This window comes from Ambystoma mexicanum, chromosome 4p (assembly GCF_040938575.1).
Source record: "Ambystoma mexicanum isolate Mex_15411 chromosome 4p, UKY_AmexF1_1, whole genome shotgun sequence".
Lineage (NCBI taxonomy): Eukaryota > Metazoa > Chordata > Amphibia > Caudata > Ambystomatidae > Ambystoma > Ambystoma mexicanum.
In genome coordinates, this window is record NC_090927.1 from 1,101,820,057 (window position 1) to 1,101,841,110 (window position 21,054).

General features: G+C 44.8%; 1 protein-coding gene across 2 annotated transcripts in view; it reads right to left on the reverse strand.

Annotated features, from left to right (window-relative positions):
- Nucleotides 1-21,054, reverse strand: part of SLC2A12 (solute carrier family 2 member 12) — a 559,942-nt gene that overhangs the window by 163,704 nt on the left and 375,184 nt on the right. For both annotated transcript variants that reach the window (XM_069606690.1, XM_069606691.1), the window contains exon 3: nt 4,640-4,762. In XM_069606690.1, coding sequence (XP_069462791.1) covers nt 4,640-4,762 — 123 coding nt within the window. The remainder of the gene's footprint in view (nt 1-4,639; nt 4,763-21,054) is intronic.

Sequence of the window (21,054 nt, forward strand, 5' to 3'; positions counted from 1 at the left end):
ATAGTAAATTCTTCCAAATTGTACAATCACTCTGCTCGTACTGCTACCCGGCACTCCCTCGAGTCGCTGTTGCCATTCTGTGAGCTGCTCGTTGCCTGTACTGCCCATCACACAATGCTTAATCCTAATGTGATGTATTGCCTGCACGCTGCACCCATTCCGTGTGATCTGCTTGTCGCTGGTACTGCCTATGATACATTGTTGGTTCCTAATGCTTTGCATTGCCTGCACACTGTGCCCACGTCTGGGGATTTTCTTGACGCCAGCTTTGTACCCGAGTCTGCACCTGCCACAATTTATGTGCCCAATATTGAGCCTTACTTGTGTCCTACGCCCACTTGCAATATTCCCAACACCAGTTTGTGTACTGAGTCCACTACTGGCACAATGCTTATCTCGAATGTTGTCACCTCTGCCTGGCACAAACCCAGTGCGCAAATGTATTCACCAGCCACAATACATACTTCTAGCAACAACCATTTGATCCTGCCCAGTCATGCACAACCCACACTTTTCCCTTCTAATATGCCCTCTCTTCGTTCTGTCGCTTGGCCTGAGCCGCCTCTGGCGCTGTGCCTTGTGGCACACCACACTCTACCAGAGTCTCCCCCCTCATCAGTATGGCCAAACCTGTGCTCCTTGCCTCTCACAGGCCATGATACCACAAGGTGTACTCTTACCCAGTGCCCTGCCCTTCGACTCACCCCCTCCACTATGGCCTACACATGCTACACTGACCCCTGCACCGACAACTCTCCTAAGCAACCACTATACTCCCAGTGACCGGTTCACTAGGCACAGGCCTCCTGACATGAAACTCAAGGCTACTATCTTCCATGGCGCCTCCGCTACCATCCAACCCACCCCACGCCCTTTCTACCCCGTCTCCACCTGATGGCACCTGCTGCCTTAGTCCCCATCCCAACTAACCACCCAGAACAGATATGCTGCCCATTACGACCTCATCACCATTCCCCAGGGCGCATGATACCAACTACAATGGCCACTATGTCTGTGACACCCAGTACTGAAACCAGCTGGCTACGAACATGCACCATAGCCTGCACTGGTGCAGCTAGACTAGAAAACCTCTGCTCCCACTCACACTTCCCTAAACATCCACCATGTACCAGTTCACAGAGAATTGATTGACCACCCATCAAAACCGCATGAATGACCATTTGCGGCATGGTTACCCCCTTACCGGGTACTGGGTCCGGGTTCCTTGAATGAGGAATTACCAGGCCATTCCATCCTTGGAGGACCTGGTAATTCCTCATTCAAGGAACCCAGACCTGGTATATCCCCATTCCCATTCTAGCCACCATAGGGCACAATGGGAATGGGGAGGGAGCTAACAACGGGCCTGTTAATAATGTGCCCGTTGTTAGCTCCCGGGTCTGCTAGCGGGACCCGCTAAGGGCACCTGGTTTTACCAGGCGCCCTTTGCGGGTCCCGCGAGCAGACTCGTAATGGGGCGGTAAGGTGTTGATGGCTCCGGCACCATTACCAGCGCCGTTAACCCCTTACCATCAAGGTTGTAATGACCCCCCCATATCTCCAACACTCAGTGCAAAAATGATGCTTCCTACCCAGGCCACCCCGCCCCATAGCCTCCTCCATCTCGCCTCCCGACCGAGGAAACTTGACGCCTGTTATCAAGACTACCACACCCTGACTATCAATTCTGAAACCACCCGGAGGATAACAGGCCCCTTAGCCTGTTCAGATCTAGCGAGACTACAGCGACTTTGGACCCGCACGTATGTCCCTAAACATACATCACGTACCAGTTCACAGAGAATTACTCTCCTACCAATCAAAACCTCACAAATAACCATGTCACCCACATGCCTTGATAAATTGCAGCTACCCAGGCCATCCCACCTTCACCGTCCACCTGTCCTCCACCATCACAAAACCAGATCACCTCGCCTGTGCCCTTGTTAACGCACGTTCACTCTGTGCCCATGCTCCAGACATACACGGCTTGATACTGGATAACAATCTCAACCTACTCCCCATTACTGAAACCTGGCTACATGATGCAGCAGGCCTCTCTCTGTCTCTCGCCATTCCAAAGGGCTGGTCCATTCTCAGAGCAGACAGATTGGCTAATCCAGGTGGAGGAGTTGCCATTATCTCCAAATCTACTCTCCCTATCAGAGCCTACCCCCTCCCTAATATGCCAGGTCACGAACTCCTGCTAGCCAAAATGTAACCTAAACCCCAAAAAACCATCAAGATCATTCTCCTCTACCACCAACCCAACAACCAGAGCGCCCCGGATACTGACATACCCCTTCTCATCGCTCTGCTCCTTAAACCCAACACTAAATGTATGCTTCTTGGAGATTTCAACCTAGGGTTCAAAGACTCCTCTAACCAGAAGTCCACTGCCCTCACTACTACTCTTCAAGAGATGAACTTTACTTAAGCTATTTCCGGCCACACTTACTCAAAAGGCTGGATCCTTGACTGGATCTTGAATATCAACTTACCCATCAAGGTCACTTCCATTGACCCCTTGCCTTGGACAGACCACACCCTGATCCTCTTCACTGTGTCCTACAAATCTAATGCAGACAACAAAACCAGCGACCGTCCACCCATCACTGCAAGACACACATGCAAACTGACTAAGGAACTGCTGGAACCCACTATCTGTGCCTTCCTTGAGCTGTGGCCTGATCGCACTGACTCAGAAATCATCCTCATTGCCTACAACTACACACTCCTTAATGCACTTGACCTGCACGCCCCCCTCAAATCCATGACACAAAAAAAAGCAACTACCACAACTGGGTTGCAGAGGAACTAACGACCCACTGCAAACAGAAACATGCTCTGGAACATTTATTGAGAAAAACCAGGATCAATAAAGCCAGCTCTAATACTAGAGAGCTTTTCAAAATCCTCAAGGAGCTCGAATCCCTGCACCTCCTATCGCTAGCTTCCCGAATGACAAAGCCTGATGTTCCCTTGTCCAATCTGCACTTGCCAACAAAACCGACAACATATGAGACACAACTATCCTTAAAAATCTCTGCTCCCAACCCAAGAGGTGGGTCTCCCCGACTTAAATGCCCACCCAGCTCCAACGCACCCCATTTCGACTTCTCCCCCTTCTCTCCTGCAGATGTGCTCACAACCATCCAGCACCTCAAAACGTCCAACTGCAAAGATGACATCGGCCTGGCCCACCTTATCAAGATGTGCGCGGACCCCCTTGCACCTATTATCGCTAAATTTATCAATGCCTCCTTTAACTCCTGTACAGTGCCAAATTCAATTAAAGAAGCCTGGGTCACGCCACTCCTCAAAAAACCTTCTTTTGTTCCCACCCTCCCCTCAAATTACTGCCCCATCTTGATGGTACACTACCGCCTGAAAATTCTTGACCGCATGGCCTACACTCAATTCCAAACCCACCTGGAACTCCACGCTCATCTGGGCATACACCAATCCGGATTTGGACGTAGACACAGTACGGAGGCAGCCCACATTGACCTTAAGATTCCGCTCGACCCCATCCCCGTCTCTTATGGGGTCCCACAAGGGTCCTGCCTCTCACCCACGCTGTACAATATGTATACCAGGCCACTCTTTAATAATCTGGACAGCCTTGAAATTCCCTACACTAACTTTGTCGATGACATGCAGGTACTCCTAAAACTCACCAGAAATCACTGCCTAGATTCTGCCTAGATCAACCGGATCTATACCATCATTCAGCCCTGGATGGCTAACCACCACCTTTACCTGAATGATGAAAAGACTCATCTCCTCATCGTAGGATCCCTGCACCACCTCAAACATCTCATTCTGCATTGATGGGAACATCACCCACGTATCTAGCCACGTAAAAACCCTGGGAGTCTGTCTTGATTCTGAACTAAACATGAATAAACATGTTAAGGCTACTACATTGTCTGCAGCCTGCTCCACCAAACTCAAATCATGCAGTAAACTCCTTTCCCCAGACAACTGCCTCATGCTTTCCAGGGCCATCATCGGCAATAAACTGGATTACTGCAATGCCATCCTAATAAATATACAACTGATCCAAAACAATGCCCTCCGTGCCGCGTGTGGCCTAAAACGATCTGATCACATCTCGCTAGTGAGACGCGAAGCTCACTGGCTGCCAATCAAGGCACGCATTGAGTTTAAAATCCTTTCAATCGTGCACCGCTTCTTCAAAACAAGGCTCCCACCTACCTCACCCATCACATTTCAAAAAAGCCCAACGTACGAAGATTGTGAACTTCCACTTCCACACCCCTAACGACACAGAGATTTAACAGACAAAGAGCAGGAGGAGCTAGTTTCACCGTCATCGCTCCCACTCTCTGGAATGCGCTCCCACCATGTATCCAAGAAGAGCCCATAAAAACTGTACTGTTTAACAAATATGCCTAATTGCTGTCTTACCACTTGCTCTACATTGAATGTACTGTAATCTATTCTAGCGCTGTGATACTTCTCGGTTTGACCGCTATTAACAAATTAAATAAATAAATAGATAAATGGTGTGGGATCATGGGATCATGGGAGTCACAGTCCAAAACATCTGGTGTGCCACATTCAATTTGAAGTTAAGCTATACCCAAAGCACTAAATAGCAGAGCCCACTTACCAGTCAGAGTCAGGAAGGTCAGAGAGATGAGGAGGTTCATGCCCCAGTTCATCACAAAGGTCAAAGCAAAGGCTCTTCCTTTAATCCCCACCGGAAAGATTTCGCTCAGCACCAGCCACGACACTGAAAAAAAAGACCTCAAAGTTAAATCTGTCCAGAGCACCCTCATTGACAGAAACCTATCTGACATCGAGGGGCTGTCGGTCGAGTGACTCTTACGGAGACTGCAATCTATATGCTCCTTATTCTCGTCCTCTCAGATTGTGATCTCCAGAAGGGCCATCCTAACCACAGCGCTTCAATGGCATAACATATGGCAGGAGGTGCAACAGAAATACCAGATGACAGATCTTTAATTGCAGAACCCAATGTATCATGTACTATAAAGTATGTATCATATGATAAAACACATATATAACAAAGCTATATTTTCTATGATGAGAGATATTTATGCTCCCCTCTGAAACTGATGTGATGCATCTTGAAAATGAAATGCTACATACTGAATTCATTATGCCACATTGAGAAATGTGATCAAATGCTCATGCTGCATAGTGAAATACAAAAACGACTTCTTAAGATCTGAAGTCTATGGGCCTGATTCATGGACAAGTGCGCAAAGGTCCCGCAAAGCTGCATGCCGAGAATGCATCTGCGCGAGCCTAGGCGCAGATGTTTTTCTGCGTGCTCTGTGTATTCATGGAATTATTTGCGCAAAGTGACCATATATAAGCAATTTGTCGCCGGAATGCCCTCGATCCCCCAATGCACAGCAAAAAGAGGCAGATACAGCAAGCTTTGCATGCTCCTCGGGCGCAAACTCATGCCCCCTTGAAAAGGTGCATGGGGTCCCCCACCGGCACCCTGACAACATGCGTACACATTTCACTAACTCAGGTAAATCTCTGGAAAATATGAGTGCGAACCCCCCTAAACCATTAATGCACCCCGCTACACTGCGTACGTGCACCCCTAAGTAAGTTCCAAACCCTGTCTGCGGGCATGCACCCTTAAATCCACCATGCAATCTCACCAGGCAGATGTGATTCCTATGCGCAAGTGTCAGTACGCCTGCCTTCGGTGGCGGATAAATTGAAGGCTTTGCATGGGCCTTTCACCGACGAGATCCCGTGCGGTCAGATCCATGAGTACGCTTCGTTCCACGCATTTGTGGGCATGCATTGGACTGCCTGCGGCCCGTCCCTTGTAATGCCCACATTTTCTCATGTTCTTCCCCATTTTGCATATTCATTCCCCTACTCTGGCCTCTGTGCAGGCCACGCTCTCCCTCTGCGGGGTGTCTCGCGCAGGACGATTTACTGCACGCAGAGACGTGCTGAGCCTGCGCGAGGTGCCCGAAAAGTACAAAAAAGTCCTGCGCAGTCGATTCCATGAATTGAGAAACAGGATTTTGTGCGCAGAAAGTTCCATGAATCGGGCCCTAAGTATTCAATTCTTCCAATTTCTCAATCGTCCTGTCTGCCTCTACATGACTCTCCTACTCAAAATTACTCTAACAGAGCTGGGCTCTGTTAATCTGCCCCATACCAATAGATAGTGAAATTGAAGAGATTTTACAGCACAAAGCTGAATGTATTAACTGATTTTTAGTTTGGCAAACATAGCAAATAAAGCACAATGTAAAATTGCTGATTTTGCAAAATCACAACTAAGGTTCACATTTTATTCAATAGTAAATGAACATTGAAATCTGCAATTAGCATTGCAAAGTGCCATGTTGCAAACGTATGCAAGTCATAGTGGAATACTGCGGAAAATAGGAAAACTGCTAAAATTGTCAAATCATTCATATTCTGCAATCTGAAAGTATACCTGGGTAAAAAAACTAGGAACATAGTGGCATATTGGCATAGTAAAATTGTCAGTGTACCGAGGTGGTTGAAGTGGAAATGTACTGGAATTGTCAAACTAGCAATATACTGAAATCGTAAAACTGGGAGTTTATGGGGTCAGTCAAACAGGGATTTTGCAAACTGGATCCGTAATGATTTGCAAACTTAGAATGTATTATGATTCTTCAGACATGGAATATACTGGGGTTTTCAAACTGCGAACATTCGGGTTGTGAAAGTGGGAGGATAGTGGGTGTGTCAAACTAGGAATACACTGGCACTGTAAATACTGTGATTCTCTAAATGGGACTATACTGGGATAGTGAAAATGGGAATATGTTGAGATAATGCAAACCGAGAGTGTGTTGGGATTGACAAACTGAGAATATACTAGGGCTGTCCATCTATGAGTATATATTGGTTGTCACACTGTGAGTATACCAGACTAGTCAAACTGGGAGTACACTCAGTTAGCCAAACTAGGACTAGTCTGGCATCGTCAAAATTGAACTATACTAAAATTGTCAAAAGTTGGAATGTATTAGGTTGTCAAACTGGGAGCATATTGTACTTGTCAAACTGGGAGAATGCTGAGTTTGTCAAACTGGGAGGAGGCCGGGTTTATCACACTGGGAGGATTCTGGCTTTTTCATACTGAGAGTATAGTGAATTTGCCAAACTGGGAATATATATAATGTGGATACTGTGCAAAATGGGAATTCAGTGGTATTTGAGAACTGATATTTTGTAAACTTGGTGTATAGTGTGCTTGCCCAACAGAACATACTGCCATTTTCTAGCTGGGTTTATACTGGACACAGGGGTAGCAAGAGGTGGGCCAAGGATTTTAGCCCTCTCCCAGTCCCCTCCTCCATGCTCAGAGCAATCCCGGTTTTGTGTGTATATGTAAGTGTGTATGCGTAAGTGCATGATGCGCGCTTGTCTTTGGAGGGGGCACGGTATGAAGTTTGTTTTATAGTGGCAATGCCAGCATATTCTGTTTATGTGACATCATCAACGTGATTTACATTGGCAATGTTGGCATATACTGTAGATGCATCAACATGAAAGTGATATGTAGTGGCAGTGTTGGAGTACAGCGACACATCTTCATGAAATTGGTTTATACTGGTGATGCTGCTGTATTGTGGGCTTAGCTTCATTTAACTGATTTACATGAGAGCGAGAAAGGGACCAAGTAGCACAAGGGATGACACTATGTGCAGGGATTATAAGAAATAAAATACTGTTGACTGTACGTTTAAAAGGATAATGAATGACCTTTGGCTGTGTTTGTCTTCATGATGGCAGAACTCCTTACTGACATGAAATGACCTAATCACATATGGTGGGGGGGTGCTTTATCCACTACAATACAGATGATTCAGACAAGAGTGATAACATTAAAGGTATGGAGGTGAATACTATGCACTACTCTTGTGTATACAAAAAACAGCATGAAACAAAAGAAAAACTACATTTCATTTCACATAACCCCTTTGCTGGACCCTCCATCCTGAGAGCCTCCACCAATCCGGTGTGCCATGTCCTTTATTTCTTTCACCTGTGAGAGTAGCAAGTGATCTGTTTCCACTATGCCCAACAACTGCACATCACCTGACTCATCACAAATAGTATCTTTAGCCAGGGGAGCGGAAACTGAGGCAACCTCCTGAGCAAAAAACAAAGAAAAACAAAAAAAAGACTGCGTTGACAGAGGGTGGATTGAATAGGGCATGCCTTTTCATACGAAAACAGTTTGCTAGTACAGCCGATTGAGATTGATTCAATATAAAAGCCTAATGGGGAGATACATTACATCTAGGTCACCATATATGACTAGAAAGTTGGAAGCCCCAGTCTGCTGGAAATGTAAATTCCATTCCAGCAAGTTTTCGACATACATATGTGTTGGGGTGACCTAGGGTGACGCAGTTCTAGGAGAAGTTGTTGAGGTGCTTCGCAGACTTCTTAAACTAGCGGCTAGCGCCTACAATTAAGTTGTGGCTTCTATCTTTTAGCTTTACTCTTTGCTCAAAAGAAGTGTACGAAACACACAGAGGCGTTAAACAAGGATGCCCCCTGGCATCAGCATTGTACAATGCATACATAGGAGACTACCAGGCTTGGGAAACCACCATCAGCTCATTCCCTCCCTCTGTATGGAACGAAAAGATAAACAGACTGCTGTATGCTGATGACATTCTCTTGATATATCAAACCGCAATCGGACTCCAAAGAAAACTGGACTCCCTGATGTCATATCTCCAGACAAACAACCTGAAACTCAACTCGACAAAAACAAAAGTGATGACACTCGACAAAATGGTCACCACTAAGGCAAAAACAAAATGGCATATACCAGGGGAACAACTGGAAAAAATAAAGGCGCTCAGATATCTGGGAATCACAATTAACTCCAACCGCATCGATCTTCCAATGCAAGAAACCATGCTAGCCAAGACGAAAAGCATGTTAACCCAAACGGGAATCTTGGCTTAAAAATTTGCCAGATTCTCACTGAAACCCGCACAGAACTTTTATAAACGCAAAAGCAGTGCCAGCCATTATCTACGGAGCAGAAGCTATGCCTCTGATACCCCAGAACACCTGGGTCAAACTAGAAGGGCTGTTCTGGAGGAAAGTTCTGGCACTCCCGCAATCAACCCCCATGGCCTCCATACGCAGAGAACTTAACTTGACATCCCTAAAGGAAGAGTGGAATTGAACGCTCTGATGCTCCACAGGAAAATAAGGCTTTCAATCCAAAACATCTTCAAGGTAATTCGAGAAGAATTAAATGCAGGTTCCAATAAAATCTTGGCCGCCTGGGAACAAAGAAATTCGCTGCTCCTTGAGGAAATATGAAGCTTCTGGGAGGAGCTAGAATCTAATCCAAACAAAACGGCAAAAAAACTCAAAAAGAAATCAACTGGATCAAAACATTAGAAACTGCTTCCAAAAACAAACTAACTTCTAATCTACCAATCATCAACTCTCAAAAAGCAAACAAGCCTGTGGGCTACCTGCTAAAAGGCCCCAGCAAAAAAATCAGACATACATATCTGAGGGCAAGGTTGAACCTTTTAAACACCAAAGAAATACTAGCAATCAGAGGTATAACAGTAAACAAAATGTGTAGATTCTGTGACAAGCCGGACACCATCGAGACTCTCAGATATATTTTACTGTCCTGTCCAGGTCTGAGTTAAAAAGGAACGACCCACATGGGTCATTTGTTCAAGAACACAAGGTGCTGGGAAGAAAAACACTGCTGGAACGTGCTAATGTCGGGAGCAGACACCAAAGCAGTCATTGCTGCTGCGCAGTTTCTCCTGAACATAAACTTAACTACTGAAGAAAGTTTGCCATCTAGGCCAAACTGAACTAAAACGGAAAGGGAAACAATGAATGAGAAACATTGACTTAAAGGAATGATGATCGTCTCTTGTAAAAACTGCTATAAAAAGTTAAATCAAGTAATAAAAAAATAAAAATATAAAAAAAGGTGTGTAGAGCTATGAATCAGAGAAAGGAGAGTGCTCGACTAATCTGTTTGGCTAAGGGATCCAAAAATAATAGGCTGAATTAGAAAGAGATGTTCACGAAGGGAAAGCACAATTTGAGGAGGGTGGGATGCTCTTTCAATATGGTACAAGTACATTGACGACCTCCATGTGGAACCACCCTGAAGTCCTTTCCAGGTGTGTCCGAAAGTCTGAAAACATGTACGTCCTGAATATTTCGAGGATGCAGAGAAGGCCATTAATGATTCCAGATTGTTAAGACACCATCGTGTGAAATACACACTCTTTGCACTTGGACATCACATATTAATAATGCTCTGCTGATTGTCCTGATATCTTTCATGTACTTCCATGAAATTGTTCCAACGTTTTTTGGAGGACATTTTGACTGCCCTTAGGACTATTTGTGGCAATAAAATGAAATTTCAATACAAATGTATAAAAGCAGTAAAAGGACTGCATCTGTTCCTCCCATGGTTGTGAAACAAGAGGAATAGAATCTAAACTGGGGATGAGTAAGGGTGAGCTAATACGCGCCTCTTTGCCATTAATAACATTTTGCCTTTCTGGCGTAATTTGGTAGGACCTAGCGAGGGGGGTGCGGCAGCCTCCCAGCCAATGAGGAGGCTTGGGACGGTGCCCTTACCATACAGGGAAAAACTCCGCTCCAAGCCATTTGCTCTCGCCGGGAATCAGGTAAGCGCGCTCCCTGCGCCACCTTTCCCCACCCCACTTTTCACATATTTAAGACCCCCCTCCACCTCCACACTTACCTTCTGCTGTGTTGTCCCTCGCTGGTGCTGGGATCAGTCCTGTTCCCGGCGCATCTCCGTCCCGTGATTAGCAGCCATGGAAAGAGAGAAGGCACTACGTGTAGTCCCTTCCCCCTTTCCATGGTGGCCATTTTCTTTGTTTATATTTTTTCATTGGCTGCCGGGGAAAGGGAGAAGGGACTACATGTAGTTCCTTTTCATGGCGGCCATTTTCTTTGTTTATTTTTTTTCCCATTAAGTTCAATGGCTGCTATGGAAAGGCAGAACGGACTACATGTACTCCCTTCTGCCCGATCCCTTGCAGTAATTTTTTTTTCTCAAGACGGGAAACAGTTTCAATCAGGGACATAATTTGGGGGTTGCCAGGGGTCGCAACTGCGACCCCTGGGTACCACAGTTACAGCCCCTGGGAATGCCTTTGCAACCCCAACTTTCTTTTTAAAATGGGTTTTTTGCACACAAAAAACGGGTGCTCCTGCCCTCCCGTGGCGGGGGGGTCCCACGACACTAGGTCTGGTGGGTCCCAGGCCCAGGCCTCACCCATCAGGGTGAAGGTTGGGCTGGGGAGGCACTCAGTAGGGGTTGAAGCTGACCATGACATCACATGCCATGCCCAGCTCCAACCCCTTCTCCCTTGGCTTCCTTGCAGCTTACATACAGGTACCAGGAAGCTCTCATAGCTTCCTGGTTCCTGTTTGTTTCATGAGCAGCACGGAGGAGCCGAGGAGGCCTGGAAGGATGGACTGAAGCTGTAAGAAAAAGTCAAGAATGCGTTTGTGTTGTAATATGTGTTTTTTGCATGTGTGAAGTGTGTGTCAGATGTATGTATGTGAATGGTGGGTGAATGCAAAGTGATATGATGTGAGTTTTTGAATGTTTGCGGTGGGTGCGTGTGTGCCTGTACGGAGAGAATGTAATGAGTGGATGTGAGAGAAAGTCTGAGTGACTGGTGGGTGAATGAGAAGTGATATGATGTGTGTTTTTGAATGTTCTATATGTGCCTGTGAAGAGAATGCAATGATTAGATGTAAGAGAAGGTGTGAATGACTGGTGGGTGAATAAGAAGTAATGTGATGTGTGTTTTTGAATGTTCTGGGTGGTTGGGTGTGTGCCTGTGTAGAGACGGCAATGGGTGGGTGAATGAGAAGTGATGTAATGTGTGTTTTTTAATGTTCTGGGTCGGTGGGTGTGTGCCTTTGTAGAGAATGTAATGAGTGGATGCAAGAGAAAGTGTGAGTGACTGGTGGGTGAATGAGAGGTGATGTGATGTGTGTTTTTGAATGTTCTGGGTGAGTGGGTGTGTGTCTCTGTAGTGAATGCAAAGAGTGGATGTAATAAAAGGTGTGAGTGACTGGTGGGCGAAGGAGAAGTGATGTGATGTGTGTTTTTGAATGTTCTGGGTGGGTGTGTGCCTGTGTAGGGAATGCAATGAGTGGATGGCTGTGCCTGTGTAGAGAAAGCAATGAGTCGATGTGCAAGAATGTGTGATTGAGTGACTGGTGGGTGAATGAGTATGCATGTGATAGTGTGTTTTTGAATGTTCTGGGTGGGTGGGTCGGTTGTGTGCGTGTGTAGAGAATGCAATGAGTGCATGTAAGAGAAGGTGTGAGTGAGTGACTGGTGGGTGAATGAGCATACATGTGGTAGTGTGTGTTTGAATGTTCTGGGTGGAGTTTGGTGTGTGCATGTGTGTGTGAGAGGAGATGAATGGGTGTGTGACTGGTGGGTGAAAGGGGATGCATGTGTGTGTAAGGCCCTGGGAGACTGGGGATCACTGGAGCATTTTTGCCACATACTTTATTGACTTTACATGTTTGACTGATATTTTTGGGCAAATGCAAGTTCATGTGTGCTATTCCCTGGCTAGACTGGCTTGTTGTTGCAGTTAGTCTAGACATTGCTTACTGTGGCATGACATTTATTACTTGACATCTTTAAAAAAGCAAGCATAAGTAGTGTTACCTCGCTAGACTGATGTTTTGGTGTCGTGGCCTGTATATTCTTCAATATTCTTTACTGTAACATGACATTTTATTAATGAGCATGTATGATGAATCAAGCAAGAGAAGTGTTCTTATGGGTCTAGACTGGCTTACATTGGAACCAGTTTGGACAGGTTTTCCTATTGTGATATGTCACTTTTAATGGTAAGTATGTACTTACATAGGAGTACTGGTATATATTGGCAGAGCCAGTTTTGTGCCCAGTACCAGTAATGATACTACAGAAAAACGTCTTAAAGCAAACATAAGTATGGTCTTATATGGGAATACTAGCATATGTTGGTGGAGCCAGCATGGAAATGTATGGGCACTGCCAGCATACACATGTTTTTTATACTGCCATATATTGCAGGGACCGGCACGATAATGTATTGGGAAATGCCCTGTGCACTTTTGGTGACTTGCATCTATTGTACTTTTTTTCATGATTTACGCTACACCCTACAATACGGATTGTTGGCCTTTTACCCACATTGTTGGCCTTTTACCCAAATATTCCCAGAAGGGGTCCTGTGTAATGCACCATTTTAACCCATTATTCAAAACATTTACTCTGGGGAGGAAGAAGAATCCCCCCCCCCCCCCGGGGATCCACCTTCAACCCATTTTTGTCAGTTCGGGCTCAGTCGCAATCACATACTTATGATCAATATTTACACCCTCCCAAAAAACAACTCACCAGCCACCAGCGGTGGCTGGTATGTTTGTGAACCAGGCACTGCCCCTTCTCTCTATGTTACGTTAAAGATTTAAGCTTTGATTGAAAAACACATTTACTTCTTTCACTTGCAGTACTGCACGCCCCTGCAGCAGCATAATCATCATGGACATTGCGCACAAGTGGTGGTCCGGACCGACCCGGGGTGTGGCGTTCCCTGTGCTTTGTGAAGAAGCTTGCCCCCCTCCCACAGCATGGCACGTAGGGGAGCTGCCAAATTTATGCTACGCCATTGGGCACCACTGGGTCTGACAAACGGGTATTGTGCAGTGCGTGCCTTGAAGTCTGCCAGTGAGTCACTGGGTGAGAAGTAACTCGTGGGTGTTTTCAATTTTAAATAGCTTTGTGGTGCTATGTATTTATGTGTGCAGCAATGATATTACATTAAATGGTGTTTTTTTTACAGTCCTCTGGCACCCAGTATTACGCTTACATAATAAAAACTATGGGGGGTCTTGGGTACATTGAAAGAACCTTTCCCAGGAGTTATACTCCAGCAAAGATAACATTATCAGGTGCACGCAGACCAGTCTAATAGGTTTCTTCTAGCATAGTGATAGCTGAATCATATACACATTTATAACCAGGGACTTTTGTTGATACTAAATCCTGGTCAATGATTTAATTTTCATGCAGCATTTTTTGCCTGGTTAAACAGCGGCGCACGCCTCCCCAGGTCAGTGCTTTTTTGGCTTGTTTAACACAGCAACGCCATAGATAACACGTACTTCTGTGTCTATTGGTCTATAGATGTTTCATACACTAGCTGTAGCCTGCGTTACAGGTTTCGGTTACCCTGTTGGAAATACTGCATTATGTATGTTTTACATATAGACCCCATGTCGAATCTGGAAAATGACATTCCCCAAATGTGTGATCGTGGACAAATCATGCCTCCCTCTGTGCCTCGGTTCTTATATCTGGCTGAAATGAGAGCACCTGGAAACACGGGTGCTAGATGCATCTTAAAAATCTGAAGGTCATTTGCAATCACTTCCTGTGAGGTCATTTGGGGTCGGAGTCAAATTACATAAGTTCCTGTGATGTCATCAGCGGTCAAGGGTCGTGTGATGTCACTTCCACTACCCCTGGCATTTTGGTGAAATGACGTCCCTGGTTTCAAAGCCGTTACTCAGCGTGAGAAAACAATTATATTGCCGCGGTACTGCAAGTGCTACTGCTGCTGCCGCTCCTCCCTCTCTGCTCCCGACAGCTGCCATGGAAAGTGAAGAGGGGCCCTACCTTCCCTTTCCATGGTGGCCATCTTTGAACAATCTTTTCATTTCCGTGAGTGGGACACCGCATGGAGCCCCATTCACGGAACGAAAATACTTTCAATTAGCCCCGTCCCAGCCCATTGGACAGGGGCTAACGGTGGTAAGCACCCATTGCAAGGGCTGGAACGGATGAAAACGTCCTGTTGCCCTTGTTCTAGGCCCTCGCTTCGCTCGGACCTATAACTCAGGCTGATGGGCCGTTACCACCCGTTCCAGCACTTGGAATGGGTGCTTAACGCCACATTCTATAGCATGGAGCTTCCAATTATGCCCGAACAAAGTCTCACGTGTGAAACATGCATAACAGTAGACAGATATAGTAGACCCATCAGCAGGCTTGATGATGCTATTCAACCTTACTCCAGCCCAGAAAGCTTTTGATGCCATAGCACCCCGAGAAGAATGGGTCCCAAAGACGGAAACATCTACCCCACTATCTACCAGCATAAGAAAAGAAAATGTTTTACAAGGTTTTTGAAAACAAAGGAATCAATCTAATGTAGACCTCCTCAAGTCAGTTGTTACTGATTCATATGGCTTCAAGCCTCTAACCATACCATACACAATTAGAGTGAAATACAGGGAAGTTGATAACTTTGGAAACAGTTTGTTTAGACGCATGGAAAGAACCCTCTGCTGCGGTACAACATTCTACCTGTTAAATTCATCACTCGTACATCAAAAAGCTTTTTAAGAACACCTGAGTATATTAATGTGACTCATTCTGCTGATAACAATTTTGAAGGATAGGGGATGAATAGCCAGCCAATCACAGAACAAACATGGGACAAGATCTATGCTGCACATACATGGATGCCTTCTGAGTAGTGGTACCGAAATCCTGATACCCTTCAAAGGTCTAAAAATCAATGCATGTTCTCCACAGTAGCCTTACCAGCTCATGATGAGTGGAGATGATCCTAGTATGAACACTGACTGTACAATATGAAAACTTCAATGCAAAGTCTGCTAAGAAATTTACCACATGCACTACATCTGCCTAAAAGGGATCTCTATTCCTTCGCCCAAACCAGCTAACCCAGATTTCCCAGGTAGAGCTGTAGGCCCAAAGGTGCCTTGGACCCGGGATTCCTGAGGAATGAAGCAGCTGTCTGCAAAATGCCGGAGGGTGTCCATCTGTTCCCGAAATTCTCCATAGCACGAGAAACAGATTGTTGGACATTAGTAACGGTTGTGTAGGTTTTCCAGTAATTCTGGGAAAGGCAGTTACTGTACTGGGTAGCCAACAGTCCTGTCTAATACTAACGGATACCCTGCTTGACCCTGCCTAAGAAGTGTTATGAGCAGCCGTTCTGTATTTGTGTGTATACAATCAGTCTGGGTTATCATTGCACAAAATGCGGATCCGGGCTTCCGCAGAAAAGCTCGAACAGCTGCTTGTTCAGATGCGAGGGAAAAGCGAGCGGCCCCTTGGATGCAAAGAAAGACACCAATTTGCAGAGGTCTCCCAGAGAACCAGCATGCAGTCTTGGTTTGCTTTGCTCATCCGTTGGCAAGATTCTGGACCTTGTACCACCCTCGTTTCTTGATATAACTATTGACAGAAATGGTGCCCATGCTCAGCTGGACCGTACACAAGAATCGGTTCTTTGTGAAACTCTGCACTGCATATGAACCTTCCAGAATCTCTAAAAAGTTCATGTGTAATTCAGACCCCAGTATTGCCCATATCCCTCCAGTTGTGGACCACACCTTGCTCCCAAGCCTGGGAAGTTGGCATCTGACTCAATGAGAAAACATCTAGATGAACAGAGAACGACTCTTCCACTCCAAGCGTTCATATGGTTTACCCACCCGAGAAATTCTGTGTTTGCATCAAAAGAAAGCAGGACCCAGTCTGAACAGTCTGCTCCTGCCTGAGTCTGTCCTATCATGAGCTTCTGCAGAGCATTGTAATGAAATGGCCCTGGAAAAATCCCTTGAATGGATGCTGACAAGAGACCTATAACCGACTCACCATCAACCTCCAGAAAATAATCTTTTTCGTGATTGCTACAATCTTGACTTTTGGAAGTTACAATGGGACTGAGAGGCACAATTGATCACAAAATACAGGAATTATATTTTCCGAGTTGGAACTAATTCTGATTGTTCAAAATTCATTGGAAACCCCATTTCCAGTAGCCAAGAAACATGTTCATTCTGATTTTAATCAATTAAACATTAGACATACACATCAAATAGATTGATATGGAGATTATTAGAACATTTTACAATTATTGAATAAGAAAAGCAAATACGAGTGTATTAAGTCAGTCCACATCGTCAAGGTAATTGTGAAAGTTAAAGTATCTGTGCGTTGGAAGGCAACATTTCTGCTTAATCTATCACAATGAAGTTACAAAACAGTGTATACGGATGCAATCAATGCCAAACGTTAGCTAAAAAGAAAATACACCTTCAAAATATTAGGGCTTCTTTGACAAAAAGGGCTAATTCATGCAACACCAGTTTAGAAGAGGTAACCACCATAATTTTCTTGGTGTATGGTGAAAAACACAAAAACAAGAAAATGGTCTCTCCTCTCTGCAAAAGCAGGTCTACAATAACACGTATCTTCACCCCCTGTTCTCGTTGCTTACCTCCTAGAAATTGCATGGTTATGAGGAATTAAACCCAAATGCAATCAGGTGATTATCGTCCAAGGGGCGGTCTGCAGTGTAACGTCAAGGTAAGTGAAAGTGATATGGTTGGCAGCTGCACTAGTAATGGCTGAGGGAGAAATTGACTGAGTGGAGTAACCCACGTTCCCACGTCTTGTGCTAGAGGACCATTTCATTTATGGATGCTTTTGTCGGGTGACCAATCTGTTCAGGGCTGAACAATCTGTCACAGCCTGCCAGAATCCTTTTCAGATTCCTAAACCATGTGATTTTATTGCCACATTTCTTTAACCTGGATATTCACCAGTGAATCTGTTTCTGACGACCAGATTCTTGACCATAATTTTAAAGCTCACTCGACCAGCAGATCATAATTAAGTTATAGTAGACTAGGTATGGGTATGGCCAGCAGTAGTTCAATAAAGAGGTTTTCCACATGACTCATCTCCATAGAGCAAACCCTGAATCTCCCGGGCATATAATGCTTGTGCAACTACTTTCAAGTCATAGGTGGGTATGGCCGACCTGAACAAGGAGTAGCACAGATTCTTATAAAGTGCAAACATGCCAGCAAAAACAGAAGTGACTACTTTCCTTAGAGAAATGGAACTAGAAATAGACGAGATTCTGACAGTCCACCAAGTGACGCATATACTAATTTGCGGTGATCTAAATGCAGCATGTCCCCAACAAAAAACAAAAAAAGCCATAACCCCTGCCGTCTTAAGAGGAAGTCAGTGGCTCGACCTTATGAAGTCTAGACAGTTCCAGAATTTAGACACGGTCTTTCCAGACAAGTCACGTCCACCGACCTGGTCAAATGGGGTTTCCAAGTCATCAATTGACCACATATTCGTATCACGCCCTTTCTTGAACTTGATCTTAGACTTCAAGGTGAAACAAACAACGGCAAGTGATCACAACCCTCTAATTACAACGTGGCAAAGCTCCAACAAAGCAGTTGAATCATTGAACTACCAGGTGGAACTAAATCCTCAGGGAAACAAATTACTCCTTACAGCGAAAGATATTATAGAACTATCCAATAAGTACAGTAAGGCCAAAACAAGTAACCTGGAGTTTGAGACCGATTACGGCCCCTTGCTAACAACATATAGGAAGCCTGGTACTACGAGATCTCTCCCTCTAGAATCAAAGCATTCGTATGACATACGGCTAGTGGAAAAACGAAGAGAATACCGCAAAGCAATTTGAATTCCCGGAAAACTTGAAGTTAACCAAGCAAAGAGGGAGAAAAGGAAAGTGAAGTCCACTTACCGCTCCTGGCTAAAATCTCATCGCAGAACTCTATATCAACAAGACTCCGAAGCTATTTTGAGAGCCGTCTGCACAAAAAATTCGAAAGATTTCTGGACATTAATAAACTCCAAATCATCTACCAGTAGTGCAAGCATTGAAAACGCTATTGGAGAAGCAACTTGGGACAAATACATAAAGAAAACTTTTGGTCTACCTTGGGGCCAGAAACCCGCTACACTAGAGAGTCAAGAACTACCCTGGGTAAAAATCAGCGATCAAGAAGAAATTTTCGACCTAATCGTCAACCTGAAAAATTCAAGGGCTCCTGGTCCCGAAGGTATTACAAATATAGACCTGAAATCCAACCCAGAAGCTTGGTCCTCTTTTATCTGTAAAGTCTTCTCAAGATGTGCGGAATCAAAATCAATTCCTGCTTCTTGGACCACAGCCACAATTGTACCCATATACAAGAAGGGAGGCATCAACGATCCAGTGAACTATCGCCCCATAGCGCTCCTTGATCCAATAGGAAAGCTATTCGGCGCTTTGCTACTGAAAAGATTCCAACAATGGGCCTTGAACGCCGCATGTAATGATCCATTTCAATCTGGATTTAAAAAGAACTTGGGAACTACAGCCAATATTCTTCTGATAAGTATACTGAAAATCAAAAGGCTCGAAGGAGGGCCTAGGTTACATCTGGCCTTCATAGACTTTTCCCAAGCATTTGACAGAGTCGACAGGTCTGCGCTTTGGAGGAAACTGAAAACCTGGTCTTGCCCTGAACCCCCATACTGAACCCCATACTGAACCCCATTAAAGCACTATATATGAACACGACAGTCCGTGTTAAACTGAACTACCAAGGCCTGCTATCAAAACCAATAGCAATCCAAAGAGGTGTCAAACAGGGATGCCCCTTGGCTCCCTCCCTCTTTTTGGCCTACCTCGGTGATTTTCAAATTTCAGAAGCCTCTGTGAGAGCCTTCCCACCCCGGGTGGGTCAATACACCATTAGCAGAATTTTCTACGCCGATGACCTTATACTGATCGATCAAACACCCATAGGTCTACAGCGTCAACTGGACAACCTGTACGAGTATACTACAGCAAATAATCTGGAAGTAAACAAAACCAAAACAAAAATACTTACCTTGGGAAAATCAACGAAGAAAACTGAAAAACTAAAGTGGTTTTTTCAATCAGAGGAGATCTAAAAAGTTTAAAACTTAAAGTATCTGGGTATTGTGCTGGACAACACCAAAAAAGAAACAGCCATGCAAGATCATCTGAGAACAAAAACCAGGAAACTTGCCTCACAAGGAAAAGCCATCGATCATAAGCTGGGTCACTTTTCTACGATCCCGGCAATTGATTTTTACAAAATGAAGGTGGTTCCTGCTCTAACCTACGGTACTGAAGCAATGATATTGCTCCCGCGTGAAATTTGGCCAAAACTTGAAGCCTATTACTGGCAAACTGTTCTCGGCCTTCCTACGTCTACGCCGGTAGCATCAATTGGAAGGGAACTGAGTCTTCTGTCCCTGCAAGGGACGTTGAACTGTAATTCACTAAGGCTTTACAGAAAAATCTTACTTCCTGAAAGTCCACTGCTATACAGACTGATCAAAATCGAACTAGCAGCCGAGTCTAACAAAATTCTACAATCCTGGAAGACCTACATCTCAAGACTGCTAAAAGAAATTGAATGTGACGAAAATGACTTGATCACAAATCCGGGAAAAATCCTGAAAAAAACTAAAGAGCTAGACTGGATTAAGACGTTGGCAAAAGCTTCAGAAAACAAGCTAACTCAACACTTGCCACCGAATACAAAGAAACTGAATGAATTACAGGGATACATCAAACAATTTCCCAACAGAAAAGCAAGAAACTGTATTCTAAGAGTGAGATTGAATTTGTTGCCTACAAATGAAATTAGAGCCATTAGGGGTATGTCAACTCTATCACAATACAAACGAAAAAGAGACAGTTCGACATCTCCTGCTGGGTTGCCCAGAAACCAAACCAATTAGGACCGCCTACATGCAACACTTCTCATTGGACCCTTCTTTAGACAGTGAACTTTGTTGGTGGTCAAGAATAACTAGTGGAGATAGACCGACCTGGCTAACGGCTACCACGCAAATAGTTCACCAAATCATGGCAAAACTGGACACTTTGACCTCTCCAGAAATGACAGCAGGAAGTCAGGACGCAACGTTTGCTCTCTCAACTTCGCGAAACCTAGAGGTAGCAGCTGCGAGTGAATAGAGATCATGATTAATCATATCTTCCACTCACTAATACCAGTTTGAAGAGGCCGTAGAAGGCTGAAAACCCTAGCAACTTTGCTTCTCTGGTAAACAAAATCAACAAA